Source organism: Anomaloglossus baeobatrachus, chromosome 5 (genome assembly GCF_048569485.1).
Source record: "Anomaloglossus baeobatrachus isolate aAnoBae1 chromosome 5, aAnoBae1.hap1, whole genome shotgun sequence".
In the NCBI taxonomy this organism is placed as follows: domain Eukaryota; kingdom Metazoa; phylum Chordata; class Amphibia; order Anura; family Aromobatidae; genus Anomaloglossus; species Anomaloglossus baeobatrachus.
In genome coordinates, this window is record NC_134357.1 from 489,778,565 (window position 1) to 489,796,762 (window position 18,198).

Below are 18,198 nucleotides of genomic sequence, written 5' to 3' on the forward strand. Positions count from 1 at the left end.
TCCTCCTCCGAGACCCTGAGAGACCCCCTAGAGGTCTCCCCCCAACAGGTTTCCTCTTAGGTGACATCATTAATGAAAAATGTAACTGTAAGAGTTGAACGGTTTGAGTTTCTCAATCGGTCACCATCATAATGAAAAATACTACAGCCTGTATTTACTGTTTCCATTCCTCAGTTCCTGCTGCCATTTTTGTCTGTAGTGATTTTATTATTGATCACAGGGCATCAAACAGGATGGAAATTATTAGAGCGGAGCAAACTGTTGTAAGGATAGGGCAAAGTTTTTATTTTTTCTCAATACAGTCGGTTGAGCTGCAATACCTAATATGGCCTTTCGACACGAGTGGCGCTGTGTTACCATGGACATTTTTTTTAAATGTCCTTTTTCTTCCCTCCCTCGTAATTTTGTGCCGTTCTTCTTTCGGTCAGGTTTCACTGTCTTGCTTTGCATGATACAGACCGGGTATATAACACCATTAATATTTCCTGTAGGCACCGAGATGCATGCAGAACTTCACAGGTCACCTTTATTTACTAGGTCACTGGTGATTAACTTTTATGTTTTTACTACTGAATGCTATTATGCTGCCCCCTGTGGGCTAGAATGGGATCCTACACTAGTAGAAAAAATGGGGCTATATATGTAATTTTTGAAAAGCTTATGGGGCATGTCGGGTAATTTCTTTGTGCTGATTTTAGAATGTAGCCGCTTATTTGGTTACATCATAGATGGGGGGGGGGGGGTCCTCCAATTGCGACCCTCTTTCTATAAGCCAGACTAGAAAGCTGATCTATGAGATCATAGATGTCCTAGTATTACACGGATGGCCAGTATATAATGTTACTTTCTTTGTCGCTCTATTGGGAGACCCAGACAATTGGGTGTATAGGCTATGCCTCCGGAGGCTGCACAAAGTATTACACTTAAAAGTGTTAAGCCCCTCCCCTTCTGCCTATACACCCCCCGTGCTCTCACGGGATACTCAGTTTTTTTGCTTTGTGCGAAGGAGGCAGACCTGCACACGTAGCTCCACAGATTAGTCAGCAGCAGCTGCTGACTATTTCGGATGGAAGAAAAGAGGGCCCATATAGGGCCCCCAGCATGCTCCCTTCTCACCCCACTCTTTGTCGGCGGTGTTGTTAAGGTTGAGGTACCCATTGCGGGTACGGAGGCTGGAGCCCACATGCTGTTTTTCCTTCCCCATCCCCCTTAGGGCTCTGGGTGAAGTGGGATCCAGGATCGGTCTCCAGGCACTGAGGCCGTGCTCCATCCACAGCTCCTGAGGACCCTGCTGGATAGGAGCCGGGTATCGATCAGGGACAGGGCCCTGCATCTTTGAGGTACTCTGTGTCCCCGTGGGGACCGCGCACAGCAGCACTCCAGCATTTCTGGGTGTGCTAGTGCACCGGGGACTGCGGCGCTGACCGCCTTTGGTGCCACTATACACTGCAGCGGTGCTGAGTGTATTTGTGTATGGGGACGGCCGCGCTGACCGCCGCCGCCATTGTTTTTACTGAGGCGCGGCTGGGACTTGTAGTGCGCCGGGGACTCTGCGCTGGCCGCGCTTTTACGGCGGCCGCGCTTATAACTAGAGTCCCCGGCTTTTTGGGCCTAGTCTCCGTTCTTCCCGCCCTCAGCCCTGCCAGTCAGGGGAAGGGCGGGACGCTGCACAGGACGAGCAGCACTGAGGGCTGGAGCATGCTTTGCATACTCCACCCCCCTCACTGTGCACACTGTGACTCCAACTCCCGCACTTTCTCGGTCACGCCCACGACTCCCTCATCTCCTCAGGACGCCGGCAGCCATTACTGTCAGCTCCTAGGACGCTGCAGAGGGGAGACAAACTCTGGGGGACCCAGGCACGAGTTCAGGGGGCCACACAACCGCTTTCAGCGGGCGGTAAGCAGCACCTGAGGTGCTGATTTCACTGGTGTAGTAGTGTGTTTAGAGTTTATATCTTTGCTATACTTTACACTGTATGGTGCACAGTCAATTTTCTGGTCATATACCCTGTGGTGTGGCTCAAGGGGCAACAAAACACAGGCTTACTGAGCTGCCAGCGCTGCATGTGCAAACCGGCAGGTTCCATTGACCCTCATGGTGGACCCCTGTGGCATTTGTTCTGGCCTCTGCTCAAGGAGTCCCAGGGACAACAACCAAACAGATCCAGGTGACAGGGACGGAGTTTGCAGTTTTTACTGACAGACTTTCTGAGACTATGGCTAAAATACTAGAAGCTGGCAGTCCAGACTGGTATCTCAGACCATGGGCACTGTACAATCACTGCCCTCTATTCCCCTCAGTTGGAACAACAATGTTCCCCCGGGGTGTCTCATAGGTCCCAGGGTGAAGCTCTGACACGGACCGCAGTCCCAGACCGCCTAGGCGAGCTCGCTTAGACACCCCCTCGACCTCTTCACATTGTTCAGGGTCTCAGAGAAATGACTCTCTGTATCAGAAGAGGAGGTAGCTGATCAGGATTCTGATCCTGATGCCGCTCTCTACCTTGATATCCCTGAGGCGGACGCCATAGTGAATGCTCTTATTGCGTCCATAAAAATGATGCTGGATGTTTCTCTCTCAGGTTCATCCAGCAGAAGGGTCACCTTCTCAAGGTCCCCCAAGAGTACAGCGAGTAGGTTTCTGGATCACTCTGACGTCTCGGAGGCAGTCCAGACACGCCGAGTTTGTCCGGATAAGCGTTTCTTCCAGCGCTTTAAGGATACACTTTATCCCTTCCCCCCTGACGTGGTCAGGGCTGGACTCAGTGTCCCAAGGTGGATTCTCCAATCTCTAGACTGGCGGCTAGATCCATAGTGGCAGTTGAAGATGGGGATTCGCTCAGGGATGCCACTGACAGACAGATGGAGCTCTGGTTGAAATCCATCTATGAAGCCATCGGCGCGCCTTTTGCTCCAGCATTCGCAGCCCTATGGGCACTCCAAGCTATTGCAGCGGGTCAGGCGCAAATTGACGCACTTGCACGTACGTCTGCGCCGCAAGTGGCGTCTGTAACCTCTCAAACTTCGGCATTGCGTCCTACGCTATTAATGCTGTCCTGGTCTCTGCGAGCCGTACGGCGGTTGCAGCCGACAATTCGGTGGCAATATGCAGGGCCTTGTGGCTTCGGGAATGGAAGGCAGACTCAGCTTCCAAAAAAGTGCTTAACCGGTTTGCCATTTTCTGGCGACCGTTTGTTTGGTGAGAGGCTGGATGAAATCATCAACCAATCCTGGGAAAGGAAACATCCTTACCCCAGACCAAACCAAGATTACCCCAACAGAGAATGGGACAGTCGAGGTTTCGGTCCTTTCCGGGCGCGGGCAGGTCCCAATTCTCCTCGCCCAAACGTCCTCAGAAGGGTCAGAGGAACTCCGATCCATGGCGGTCTAAGGCACGCCCTTAAAAGACCGCCGGAGGTGCCGCCACCAAGTCGGCTTCCTCATGACCTACGGCCCTCACACCCCATCCTCGGTCGGAGACAGGCTCTCCCGCCTTTCAGACATTTCGCTGCCACAGGTTAAGGACCGTTGGGTGAGAGACATTCTGTCTCACGGTCACAGGATAGAGTCAACTCTCGTCCTCCGACTTGATTTTTCAGAACATCCCCGCCTCCCGGGCGAGCCGATGCTCTTCTACAGGCGCTGGGCACTCTGAAGACAGAAGGAGTGGTGATCCCGGTTCCTCTTCAGCAACAGGGTCACGGTTTTTACTCCAACCTGTTTGTGGTCCCAAAGAAGGACGGATCTTTCCGTCCTGTCCTGGACCTAAAACTGCTCCACAAACATGTAAAAGCCAAGCGGTTCAGGATGGAATCCCTCCGCTCCGTCATCGCCTCAATGTCCCAAGGAAATTTCCTTGCATCGATCGATATCAAGGAGGCTTATCTCCACGTACTTATTGCTCCAGAGCATCAGCGCTTCCTGCGCTTCGCCATCGGAGATGAACACCTGAAGTTCGTGGCACTGCCGTTCGGCCTGGCGACAGCCACACAGGTTTTCACCAAGATCATGGCTGCAGTACTTGCGATCCTACACTCTCAGGGTCACTCGGTGATCCCTTACTTAGACGATCTGCTGGTCAAGGCTCCCTCTCAAGAGGCATGCCAGCACAGCCTCACCGCTACTCTGGATACTCTCCAGACTTTCGGGTGGATCATCAATTTTCCAAAGTCAAATCTGACACCGGCCCAATCGCTGACATATCTTGACATGGAGTTGTCATACCCTCTCAGCGATAGTGAAGCTTCCGCTGAACAAACACCGTTCACTACAGACGGGGGTGCAATCTCTAGGTCAGTCACTCCCCTTGAGGCGCCCCACGCACTTCCTCGGGAAGATGGTGGCAGCAATGGGGGCAGTCCCTTTCACGCAGTGTTCATCAGCGTCCTAAAGGGACTCCTACGCAAGGAGACAGGAAACCGACATTCCTCAACAGGAACGTCTCCCTCTCTCAGGCATACCACTTCATTGTCAAGGGGAAATTCCTTCCTTCTCCCATCCTGGGCAGTGGTCACGACGGACGTGAGTAGGTTTCCGTGGGGAGCAATTTTTCTCCACCACAGGGCTCAAGGTACGTGGACTCACCATTGAGTCCTCGCTTCTGATCAATGTTCTGGAGATCAGAGCAGTGTATCTCGTCCTAAAAGCGTTCCAGCAGTGGCTGGAAGGTAAGAAGATCCGAGTTCAGTCGGACAACTCCACAGCGGTGGCTTACAGTCCGGCGGCTTCTGCTGTGGATGGAAGCCACAGCCTCCACCATATCCGCAGTTCACATCCCAGGCGTGGAACACTTGGGGCAGACTTTCTCAGTCGCCAGGGCATGGACGCAGAGCAAGGGTCCCTTCACCAGGACGGGTTTCACGAGATATGTTGCCACTAGGGCATGCCGGACGTCGACCTAATTGCGTTCCGGCACCACAACAAGGTTCCGACGTTCATGGCACAGTCTCAAGATCCCAGAGCTATGGCGACAGACTCCTTCGTTCAACACTGGTCGCAGTTTCAGCTTACTTACGTGCTCCCACCGTTGGCACTGTTGCCCAGAGTGTTACGCAAGATCACGGCAGACTGCCGCGGCTGCCGCCGCGTCATCCCCGTCGCTCCAGCCTGGCCGAGGAGGTCGTGGTCCCGGATCTGTGGCATCTCACGGTCGGCCAACCGGGGGCACTGCCAGACCGACCAGAATTGCTGTCTCAAGGGCCGTTTTTTCCATCTGAATTCTGGGGCCCTCAACCTGGCTGTGTAGCCATTGAGTCCTGGATTCTAGCGTCTTCAGGATTATCTCAAGAAGCCATTGCCACTATGAGACAGGCTAGTAAACAAACGTCCGCCAAGGTCTAACCACAGGACGCGGAAAATATTCCTGTCGTGGTGCTCTGCTCAGGGTTTTTTCTCCCTGGCCATTTGCCTTGCCCCCTTCCCTGTCCTTCCTTCAATTTGGACTGGAAAAGGGTTCGTCGCTCAGCTCCCTTAAGGGACAAGTCTCAGCGCTCTCTGTGTTTTTTCCAGAAGTGCCTAGCCAGACTTCCACAGGTACGCACGTTCCTGCAGGGGGTTTGTCACATCGTTCCTTTTTACAAGCGGCCGTTACAACCTTCGGATCTGAACAGGGTGCTGATGTTCTTCAGAAACCACCATTCGAGCCAATGAGAGATATTTCTCTCTCACGCCTTTCGCAGAAAGTGGTTTTTCTAGTACCAGTCACTTCACTTCGGAGAGTGTCTGAGCTAGCAGCGCTGTCATGCAAGGCCCCTTTCCTGGTTTTCACCAGGACAAGGTGGTTCTGCGTCCGGTTCCGGAATTTCTCCCTAAGGTGGTATCCCCCTTTCATCTCAATCAGGATATCTCCTTACCTTCTTTTTGTCCTCATCCAGTTCACCAATGTGAAAAGGATTTCCACTTGTTAGATCTGGTGAGAGCACTCAGACTCTACATTTCTCGTACGGCGCCTCGGCGCCGCTCGGATGCACTCTTTGTCCTTGTCGCTGGCCAGCGTAAAGGGTCACAGGCTTCCAAATCAACCTTGACTCGGTGGATCAAAGAGCCAATTTTCGAAGCCTACCGTTCGGCTGGGCTTCCGGTTCTCTCAGGGCTGAAGGCCCATTCTACCAGAGCCGTGGACGCGCCCTGGGCTTTGAGGCACCAGGCTACGGCTCAGCAGGTGTGTCAGGCGGCTACCTGGTCACGAAACACTATCAGGTTCATACCTATGCTTCGGCGGATGCCAGCATAGGCAGACGTGTCCTTCAGGCGGCGGTTGCCCACCTGTAGGAAGGGGCCGTTTTTTCGGCTCTATTAAGAGGTATTATTTTACCCACCCAGGGATTGCTTTTGGACATCCCAATTGTCTGGGTCTCCCAATAGAGCGACAAAGAAGAAGGGAATTTTGTTTACTTACCGTAAATTCCTTTTCTTCTAGCTCTAATTGGGAGACCCAGCACCCGCCCCTGTTTTTTGTGTACACATGTTGTTCATGTTGAATGGTTTCAGTTCTCCGATATTCCTTCGGATTGAATCTACTTTAAACCAGTTTATAATTTTTTCCTCCTTCTTGCTTTTGCACCAAAACTGAGTATCCCGTGAGAGCACGGGGGTGTATAGGCAGAAGGGGAGGGGCTTAACACTTTTAAGTGTAATACTTTGTGCAGCCTCCGGAGGCATAGCCTATACACCCAATTGTCTGGGTCTCCCAATTAGAGCTAGAAGAAAAGGAATTTACGGTAAGTAAACAAAATTCCCTTCTTTCAACCACCACTGAGGAAGCGCCCAACTTGCCGTAGTCTTCCCCCTGTCAGGAGTTGGCCCATAGTGATCAGAGAGTTGCTTCTTCATTCCGAAAGGGAGTCTTCCTTTAAATGATCAAATTCTGGCTGCCTGCAGCTGACACTAGGGGGATCCTGTCAAGGGAGAAATTTAGGTAAGACTGCTTATGGAGTCTTTGTTCAGGGCAGGCACAGAGGACGGGGCCAAATTAGCTATCTGTACAGATATAATACATTTCTCAGAAGCAATGACCACAGAGACTGTGTTCACTCTTTAACCAATATAGGCGACTGACCCGTGTAATGAATAGCTCAGATATTAGTATAACATTTCAACCTTCAGACATGTACAAAGTATCAAAGTCTGTCTTTTCTCATACATCAAAGCCGTATAGGGAGGTTCAGGGAGGTGCGTAGGAACATAGAAACACACATTTCATCCCACAGATAACACATTCCTTCTTTGTGTGAAACCACTGATAAGACTTTCACTCATAATTATGAAAGACTTCACTGTTCAGTGTTTGTACATTTGTTCACTAGCTTCACTCTCCCTGGTTAACCCCCTCTTGAACATACAGCTTAGAATCATATTATGGCGTCTGGGCGATTGTCATATAGACACACAGATAATTATGCAACGACATCTATATTTCTTTGTCGCTCCATTGGGAGACCCAGACAATTGGGTGTATAGCTTCTGCCTCCGGAGGCCACACAAAGTATTACACTAAAAAGTGTAAAGCCCCTCCCCTTCTGCCTATACACCCCCCGTGCCTCACGGGCTCCTCAGTTTTTATGCTTTGTGCGAAGGAGGCTGACATCCACGCATAGCTCCACATCTTAGTCAGCAGCAGCTGCTGACTATGTCGGATGGAAGAAAAGAGGGCCCATAACAGGGCCCCCAGCATGCTCCCTTCTCACCCCACTCTGCTCGGCGGTGCTGTTAAGGTTGAGGTACCCATTGCGGGTACATAGGCAGGAGCCACATGCTGTTTTCCTTCCCCATCCCTTAATGGGCTCTGGGTGAAGTGGGATCCTAATCGGTCTCCAGGCACTGAGACCGTGCTCCCTCCGCAGCCCCTGGGGAATCTGCTGGACAGGAGCCGGGTATCGTCAGGGACAAGGCCCTGCTACTGTGAGGTACTCTGTGTCCCCCTGGGGGACCGCGCATGGAGCGCTTGTGCCATACACACTGCAGCACTGCTGGGTGTGTTAGTGCGTCGGGGACTACCGCGCCGGCCGCGCTTATTTGCCGGCCGCGCTTATAACTTTAGTCCCCGGCTTTTGCGGCCTAGTATCGCATATTCCCGCCCCCAGGCCTGCCAGTCAGGGGAAGGGCGGGACGCTGCACAGGACGTCAGCGCTGAGGGCTGGAGCATACTTTGTATCCTCCTCCCCCCTCATTCAGCACAGTGGGGCATCAGATTCCCGCACTTTCTGGGGCACGCCCACGGCCCCCTCCTCCCCACAGAACGCCGGCAGCCATTCCTGTCAGCACTTCTGACGCTGGAGAGGAGAGACAACACGGCTCTGGGAGGCCCAGGCAGGGAATCTGGTGATCACACAACCGCTTTGAGCGGTCGGTAAGCAGCACCTGGGTGCTGGCCCCACTGAGTGCCGAAGTGTACATATATATATATGCTTATATGCTATACATTTACACTGTACGGTCGCACTGTTGATTTTTGGCTATATACCCTCCTGGATTGTACTCTGAGGAGACAACAGCATGTCGTCCGCAAAAAGCAAGGGTGCCAAAGCACAGGCTTACTTTGCAACCTGTACCTCATGTGCGGCTATACTACCGGCAGGTTCCACCGATCCTCATTGTGTGCAATGCTCGGCCCCTGTGGCACTTACTCAGCCGGAGCCTCTGCTACTGGTGGCCCAGGTGGAACCACCTGCTACCACTGTCCAGGTGACAGGGACGGAGTTTGCAGTATTTGCTGACAAACTGTCTGAGAGTATGGATAAATGGTCTGCTAAGATACTAGAAGCCTTACAGTCCAGACCGGTGACTCAGGCCACGGGCACTGTTGAATCATTGACCCCAGGCCCCCCTCAGTTGGAGCAGCAAAGTGCTCCTGGGGTGACCCATAGGTCCCAGGGTGAGGTCTCTGACACGGACCGCAGTCCCAGGCCGCCTAAGCGGGCTCGCTGGGAAATTCACTCGACTTCATCACACTGTTCGGGGTCTCAGCAGGAGGACTCTCTGGATGATGAAGCGGAGGTAGCAGATCAGGATTCTGATCCTGAGGCCGCTCTCAACCTAGATACACCTGAAGGTGACGCCATAGTGAATGACCTTATAGCGACCATCAATCAGGTGTTGGATATTTCTCCCCCAGCTCCTCCAATTGAGGAGTCAGCTTCTCAGCAGGAGAAATTCCGTTTCAGGTTTCCCAAGCGTACATTGAGTACGTTTCTGGATCACTCTGACTTCAGAGAGGCAGTCCAGAAACACTGAGCTTGTCCAGATAAGCGTTTTTCCAAGCGCCTTAAGGATACACGTTATCCCTTCCCCTCTGACGTTGTCAAGGGCTGGGCTCAGTGTCCCAAGGTGGATCCTCCAGTCTCCAGACTGGCGGCTAGATCCATAGTTGCAGTGGAAGATGGGGCTTCACTCAAAGATGCCACTGACAGACAGATGGAGCTCTGGTTGAAATCCATCTATGAAGCTATCGGCGCGTCTTTTGCTCCAGCATTCGCAGCCGTATGGGCACTCCAAGCTATCTCAGCCTGTCATGCGCAGATTAATGCAGTCACACGTACGTCTGCTCCGCAAGTGGTGTCCTTAACCTCTCAGGCGTCGGCGTTTGCGTCCTACGCCATTAATGCTGTCCTGGACTCTGCGAGCCGTACGGCGGTAGCATCCGCCAATTCGGTGGCAGTCCGCAGGGCCATGTGGCTACGTGAATGGAAGGCAGACTCTGCTTCCAAAAAGTTCTTAACCGGTTTGCCATTTTCTGGCGACCGTCTGTTTGGTGAGCGATTGGATGAAATCATTAAACAATCCAAGGGAAAGGACTCGTCCTTACCCCAGTCCAAACCAAACAGACCTCAACCACGGTACAATCGAGGTTTCGGTCCTTTCGGTCCGCGGGCAGGTCTCAATTCTCCTCGTCCAAAAGGCCTCAGAAGGATCAGAGGAACTCCGATTCATGGCGGTCTAAGTCACGTCCTAAAAAGACCGCCGGGGGAACCGCTCCCAAAGCGGCCTCCTCATGACTTTCGGCCTCCTCACACCGCATCCTCGGTCGGTGGCAGGCTTTCCCGCTTTTGCGACGCCTGGCTGCCACAGGTAAAAGACCGTTGGGTGAGAGACATTCTGTCTCACGGTTACAGGATAGAGTTCAACTCTCGTCCTCCGACTCGGTTCTTCAGAACATCTCCGCCCCCCGAGCGAGCCGATGCTCTTCTTCAGGCGGTATGCACTCTGAAGGCAGAAGGAGTGGTGATCCCTGTTCCTTTTCAGCAACAGGGTCACGGTTTTTACTCCAACTTGTTCGTGGTGCCGAAAAAGGACGGATCCTTCCGTCCTGTTCTGGACCTAAAGCTGCTCAACAAACATGTAAAAACCAGGCGGTTCCGGATGGAATCGCTCCGCTCCGTCATCGCCTCAATGTCCCAGGGAGATTTCCTAGCATCAATCGACATCAAAGATGCTTATCTCCACGTACCGATTGCTCAAGAGCATCAGCGCTTCCTGCGTTTCGCCATAGGGGACGAACACCTTCAGTTCGTGGCACTGCCTTTCGGCTTGGCGACAGCCCCACGGGTCTTCACCAAGGTCATGGCAACAGTAGTAGCAGTTCTTCACTCTCAGGGACACTCGGTGATCCCTTACTTAGACGATCTGCTTGTCAAGGCACCCTCTCAAGTGGCAACACAGCCTGAGCATTGCTATAGAGACTCTCCAGAGTTTCGGGTGGATCATCAATTTTCCAAAGTCAAATCTGACACCGGCCCAATCACTGACATATCTTGGCATGGAGTTTCATACTCTCTCAGCGATAGTGAAGCTTCCGCTGGACAAACAGCGTTCACTACAGACAGGGGTGCAATCTCTCCTTCAAGGCCAGTCACACCCCTTGCGGCGCCTCATGCACTTCCTAGGGAAGATGGTAGCAGCAATGGAGGCAGTTCCTTTTGCGCAGTTTCATCTGCGTCCACTTCAATGGGACATTCTCCGCAAATGGGACAGGAAGTCGACGTCCCTCGACAGGAACGTCTCCCTTTCTCGGGCAGCCAAGGCTTCCCTTCAGTGGTGGCTTCTTCCCACTTCTCTGTCGAAGGGGAAATCCTTCCTGCCCCCATCCTGGGCTGTGGTCACGACGGACGCGAGCCTGTCAGGGTGGGGAGCGGTCTTTCTCCACCACAGGGCTCAGGGTACTTGGACTCAGCCAGAGTCCTCCCTTCAGATCAATGTTCTGGAGATAAGGGCAGTGTATCTTGCCCTAAAGGCGTTCCAGCCGTGGCTGGAAGGCAAGCAGATCCGAATTCAGTCGGACAACTCCACAGCGGTGGCATACATCAACCACCAAGGCGGAACACGCAGTCGGCAAGCCTTCCAGGAAGTCCGGCGGATTCTGCTATGGGTGGAAGCCACAGCCTCCACCATATCCGCAGTTCACATCCCGGGCGTAGAAAACTGGGAAGCAGACTTTCTCAGTCGCCAGGGCATGGACGCAGGGGAATGGTCCCTTCACCCGGACGTGTTTCAGGAGATCTGTTGCCGCTGGGGGATGCCGGACGTCGACCTAATGGCGTCCCGGCACAACCACAAGGTCCCGACATTCATGGCACGGTCTCAAGATCACAGAGCTCTGGCGGCAGACGCCTTAGTTCAGGATTGGTCGCAGTTTCAACTCCCTTATGTGTTTCCTCCTCTGGCACTGTTGCCCAGAGTGTTACGCAAGATCAGGTCCGACTGCCGCCGCGCCATCCTCGTCGCTCCAGACTGGCCGAGGAGGTCGTGGTACCCGGATCTGTGGCATCTCACGGTGGGCCAACCGTGGGCACTACCAGACCGACCAGACTTGCTGTCTCAAGGACCGTTTTTCCATCTGAATTCTGCGGCCCTCAACCTGACTGTGTGGCCATTGAGTCCTGGATCCTAGCGTCTTCAGGGTTATCTCAAGAGGTCATTGCCACTATGAGACAGGCCAGGAAACCAACGTCCGCCAAGATCTACCACAGGACGTGGAGGATATTCTTATCTTGGTGCTCTGATCAGGGTTTTTCTCCCTGGCCATTTGCCTTGCCCACTTTTCTTTCCTTCCTTCAATCCGGATTGGAAAAAGGTTTGTCGCTCGGCTCCCTTAAGGGACAAGTCTCAGCGCTCTCTGTGTTCTTTCAGAAGCGCCTAGCCAGACTTCCACAGGTACGCACGTTCCTGCAGGGGGTTTGTCACATAGTCCCTCCTTACAAGCGGCCGTTAGAACCCTGGGATCTGAACAGGGTGCTGATGGCTCTTCAGAAACCACCTTTCGAGCCAATGAGGGATATTCCTCTCTCACGCCTTTCGCAGAAAGTGGCCTTCCTAGTAGCAGTCACATCACGTCGGAGAGTGTCTGAGCTAGCAGCGCTGTCATGCAAAGCCCCTTTCCTGGTGTTTCACCAGGACAAGGTGGTTCTGCGTCCGGTTCCGGAATTTCTCCCTAAGGTGGTATCCCCCTTTCATCTCAATCAGGATATCTCCTTACCCTCTTTTTGTCCTCATCCAGTTCACCAATGTGAAAGGGATTTGCACTTGTTAGATCTGGTGAGAGCACTCAGACTCTACATTTCTCGTACGGCGCCCCTGCGCCGCTCGGATGCACTCTTTGTCCTTGTCGCTGGCCAGCGTAAAGGGTCACAGGCTTCCAAATCAACCCTGGCTCGGTGGATCAAGGAACCTATTCTCGAAGCTTACCGATCTTCTGGGCTTCCGGTTCCCTCAGGGCTAAGGGCCCATTCTACCAGAGCCGTGGGTGCGTCCTGGGCTTTGCGGCACCAGGCTACGGCTCAGCAGGTGTGTCAGGCAGCTACCTGGTCGAGCCTGCACACTTTCACGAAACACTATCAGGTGCATACCTATGCTTCGGCAGATGCCAGCCTAGGTAGGCGAGTCCTTCAGGCGGCGGTTGCCCACCTGTAGGAAGGGGCCGTTTTACGGCTCTATTTCGAGGTTTTACTTTACCCACCCAGGGACTGCTTTTGGACGTCCCAATTGTCTGGGTCTCCCAATGGAGCGACAAAGAAGAAGGGAATTTTGTTTACTTACCGTAAATTCCTTTTCTTCTAGCTCCAATTGGGAGACCCAGCACCCGCCCCTGTTCCCTTCGGGCTGTTGTTCTTTGTGTACACATGTTGTTCATGTTCAATGGTTTCAGTTCTCCGAAATTTCTTCGGACTGAATTTACTTTAAACCAATTTATAACTTTTCCTCCTTCTTGCTTTTGCACCAAAACTGAGGAGCCCGTGAGGCACGGGGGGTGTATAGGCAGAAGGGGAGGGGCTTTACACTTTTTAAAGTGTAATACTTTGTGTGGCCTCCGGAGGCAGAAGCTATACACCCAATTGTCTGGGTCTCCCAATTGGAGCTAGAAGAAAAGGAATTTACGGTAAGTAAACAAAATTCCCTTCTTTGATTATTTACATACACAGATAATCTTATTACATTTGAACAAGCAATCTATAGCCCAGGCTACCCTCACAAGCCTACTGTACTGGTACCACTTTCTTTGACCATGTATGATGTTATCCATCCCTGGAGATATTTTTTTTTTAAGTTAAATACATGTATTTAAGGCCTAAAAATCGCTTTTGCAATTCAGATCCATTAAAACATTTTGACTGTTTGATTTTTGCAAGCTTTTTTTCTTTTTTACAATATTGATGTGGTCTGTGGTTATTAAACAGCTGAGTATAAAACAAAAAATCCAGATGAGACAAATTCTCCCATTGGACTGTCAGAGTGAGCTCACTGATGGATTCTCAATTAACCTATTCTACAGCCAGCAATAGACTGTGCACCACAGAGGCAATAAAAGGCAAAAGTTGCAAAATATTTAATGAGACCCAATTGCATAAAATGCTTTTTAACCAAAATGGAATGCATTTAAGTATGATCCCCCCCCCCCATAGGGTATGTCCCGTAGACACCATTTATCACCTATTAACAGGAAATGTGATAAGTGTATGATCGCTGGGAACCCCCCCAATCACTGGAAGCCCCACTAATCACCATTCACTTTTATGATAGTGATAGTACGCATACGGGTTACCAGCAACACAATATTACAATATTCTGTATAACTCAGTACTGCCCTCTGCTGGATCACTCCTTATGGCAAGTGTCCAGTTCTATCATATAAGTGCAGCCGGTGAATCTGCACCCCGACAGCTGCTCTGAGGATCACCCCTGCTTGCGAGGTTGTGTAGGGGAATGTATGTAATACAGCAGTACCAGAGGTACATTAAAATATGACAACATCAATATATGCAGTTTCTCCACATCTTGTCTACCAGGAAATGAAGAAGCTGCAGGAACTCATGACGGCGACGGAAAAGGTACGGCGGGAGAAGTGGATCGATGAGAAGACCAAGAAGATCAAGGAGATCACGGTGAAGGGTAAATGTGCAGCACTTGTCCCTTTTTAACCCTTTTCTGACATGTGGTGTACAAATGCCGGTGTATAGGGTGGGATAAGGGATCTGACCCCACACCATACCGGGGCACATGCCAGCTGATTAACACAGCTCTGATCGCTGCCGCTTAATCATTTAAATGCCACTGTCAGTCTCTGACTGCAGCAGTTAAATGTTACATGGCACACTCACTGCTGATTGCATTGCCCCCCCCACTTTGGTCGGATCGTGGATTGTCGATCGGTTGAAATTAGAGCGCCTACTGAAGCCCCTCCATGGTTGTCACCTTAGTTCTTCCATGAGGATGTCATTTTGTCTATATATTGCAATATAGTAGTAATGCCAGGATACAGAACAAGCGATTAGATGATCACTGGTTCAATTCCCCTCAAAGTAGATTTTTAAAAAATTAAAGTAAAAATCTAAAGAAAAAAGTTTAAAAAAAAATAAATTGTAAAATCATTGTAAAAAGTGAAATTCGTAAAAATTTTTATATATATATAATTTATTTTTTACCAATTTCAGTTTTTGTAGCGTTTTTTAACGCTTAAATAAATAAAACAGTCTATACGTTTGTGATTGCCGTAATCTTATTGACCTAAAGATTCAATGAACACTGTGAAAAGCAAAACTCCAAAAATAATGGCAGAATTGTTTTTCTTTTTTTATTTTACTTTATTGCAGTTTGGGAATTTTTCATTTCCCTATCTATTATTTAGTAAATGAATGATGTCATTCAAAACTACAACTCTTCCATCAAAAAACTTACTCTGCCGACATTAACCCCTTCACGCCTGGGTGATAGATAGATATATATATATATCTATCTATCTATCTATCTCTATTATATATATTCCCATTTTTCATTTTCGTTTTTTCCTCTTCTTCTGAGAGCAATAGCTTACATATTTTTCTGTCAATCTTGCCATACTAGGGCTTGTTTTTTGCGGGACAAGGTGTACTGTTGATTGACACCATTCATTTTACCATATAGTGTACTGGAAAACGGGGGGAAAAAAATCCCAATCTGGAGATATTGTAAAAAAAAAAGTGAAATTCCACATTCAATTTTTTTTTTTTTTTTAAATTTGTTTTCAGTATTTGGTAAAACTGACCTGGTAATATGATTCCCAAGATCGGTGCAAGTTCATAGATACCAAACATGTAGAATTTTATTTTATCTGAGTGGTGAAAAAAAATTCAGAAGTTTGTCCAAAAAAACCCCAAACTGCGCTTTTTGTCGCCATTTTCCGAGCGTTCTCATTTTTCGGTATCTGGGGCTGTTAGAAGGTATATTTTTTGTGTTTTGCACTGGAGTTTTTAATTCTACCATTTTCTCTATCGTTTCATTGGGGGACACAGGACCATGGGTTATGCTGCTGTCACTAGGAGGCTGACACTAAGTAAACATAAAAAAGTTAGCTCCTCCCTAGCAGCATACACCCCGAGCCGGAGGCGGGCTCAGATCAGTTTTAGCTTAGTGTCGTAGGAGGCTGATGTGGGCCGTCTCGGCCCCCCTCAGCCATGTATGTTTTTTTTGCGCTTTTTTCTTTTATTTCGGCGCCGCTCATCACTCTCATACCTGTCGTCTTTTTCTCTGCAGGTATTTGCTTCACTCATCCTCCGCAGCCCTGTGGGTACCACTCCCCAGGGTCGCAGGGGGCTTGAGACTTCGGGCCCTCTCCCCCGCCCGTCCCCGTGGTACCACTCCCGGGGGTGCGCGTGTGGGCAGGTTGTTTTGTGGGCACCCCTGATTCGCCCTGCGGTATCACCCCAAAGGGCGTACAGGGGAGTACAGCAAGGATGGAACCTCCGCAGCGTGTGTAATAGTTGGGGCCCTGTCACGCTGCCTTCTCCTGATAGGGGGCTGATCTACCCCCATCATGATGTCCACTACCCTGACTCAGCACGCTCTCCCCCGGAGCCTTCCTGGACGAGCAGCGCTGTACACAGGCAGGGCCAGGGAGCCCTGCCTGCACCGCATCCGTCGCTGGGCCGGCGCCGCCGATTGCAGGTAGGACCGACCTTTCCTGCACTTTCCCCCGGCCCTCTCCATAAATTTAGTCCCCGGTCTTGGCCTAGTCGCTCCTGCGTCCTAGCCACGCCCCCGCTGCAGCGCTATTGGCCGCCGGTCGTCTCCCTCTGTATCCTCCCACTGATCTGCCTCCTGGCTGATGGTGGGGGCTGTGAATCCTCCGGGTTTTCGCGCCGGAATCCTGCTCCTCCCCCAGCCTCCTCCAGCGTCCCCTCGCCATTTTAGCCTACCTCTGGTCCCCTGAGGCTGCAGCGCGCCGGCGTTCTGACTCTTCTGGCCAGCTCACTCCTGGACTCCACTTCTGGACTGGTGGGCAGCACGCAGGACCTGGGTAAGCTCTGCTCCTAAGGAGTAGCCCTCACTAGGCAGCATTCTCTGAGTTTAGGGACGAGTTAACCCTCTCCTGTCTCCTTCCTAGCAGCCACCAGGGAGAGTACCTGTTTTTCACCATGCCTAAGGCTAAGCCCACCCAATCCAAGCAGGCCCCCTTTGCACTATTTTTTGCATGCTCCTCCTGCAAGTCCAAGTTTTCCCAGGGTCAGGACGCCCCACTATGCTCCGTCTGTTCTACAGACGCACAGCCTCCGCAGGACTCCGCGGCCGACGCTTCTGATACCGCAGACGCCACAGCGCCATATGCTGCAGGGCCCTGCGTCCCTCCCCCCCCCGACTGGCTAGCGTCCCTGTCCCAGTCCGTAGATTCCCTCTCTGAGGCTTCTCGGACCATCGCGCAAGCTCTGCGCCTGCTGCCGTCGCTCGCCCAGATTCCCGCAGACCCGGCGCAATCGCCTCCGGAGCAGGTGAGCCCCGTTGCAGGGTCCTCCTCTGCTGCTCAAAAACGGACCCGCCAGGTCTCGTCCTCAGACTCTTCCCAGGTTTCACCTTCATCCCCAGGTCCAGACCGTCAGTCCTCCAGGGAGGCTTCTGACTGCTCCGATGATGATTCCGATGCGGCACCCCTGCAGGACTCAGAGCAGGCGGCTGATATTCGGCGCATGGTGAATAGCCTGATAGAAGCAGTAAATCAGACCTTGAAGGTACAGGTGGACCCCGTCTCCTCCCAGAACACCCAGGTCTCGTTTAAGCGGGTGAAGCGGGCCCAGAACACATTCAGCGGACATCCAGAATTCGCTGAGTTACTGCGCAGCCACAGGCAACAGCCGGACAGGGTATTTACCAGCGGTAAGTCTATCGATTTGCATTATCCCTTTCCTGAGGGTCTTCGAAAGGATTGGGCAGGCTCCCCTGTGGTCGACCCCCCAATCTCCCGCCTGTCTTCTCACACAGTCCTTCCACTCACTAACGGTACGTCTCTCAAGGACCCTACGGACCGTACTATTGACAGGTTGGCCCGTTCCGCCTTCGAGGCAGCGGGCACATCCCTCTCTCCGGCCTTTGCCTCGGTTTGGGTTGCGAAGGCCCTAATGTCCTGGGCGGACACGCTACGTTGCGGTCTCCGCGCCATTCCTGCCAATCCGGACCTGGTTCCCATCGCCTCGCAGATTTCCCTCGCGGGTGAGTACTTGCTCAATGCAGCCCTGGCGTCTGCAAGTTGTGCGACCCAGGCCACCAGCAACAATGTGGCCATCCGTCGAGCCCTCTGGCTCCGGTCCTGGAACGCGGATGCGGCCTCTAAGAAGTCACTAACTTCCCTGCCCTTCCTAGGGGAACGTCTCTTCGGAGATAGGCTGGACCAGCTGATCTCCGACGCAACGGGAGGAAAGAGTACATCTCTCCCCCAATTGCGCCCTAAGCGCTTCCAGAA

At 51.8% G+C, this 18,198-nt stretch overlaps 1 protein-coding gene across 4 annotated transcripts in view; it reads left to right on the top strand.

Moving 5' to 3' along the window:
* CEP131 (centrosomal protein 131) overlaps positions 1-18,198 on the top strand; it is a 202,330-nt gene that overhangs the window by 138,163 nt on the left and 45,969 nt on the right. For all 4 annotated transcript variants that reach the window (XM_075350711.1, XM_075350714.1, XM_075350713.1 and 1 more), the window contains one exon: positions 14,279-14,381. In XM_075350711.1, coding sequence (XP_075206826.1) covers positions 14,279-14,381 — 103 coding nt within the window. The remainder of the gene's footprint in view (positions 1-14,278; positions 14,382-18,198) is intronic.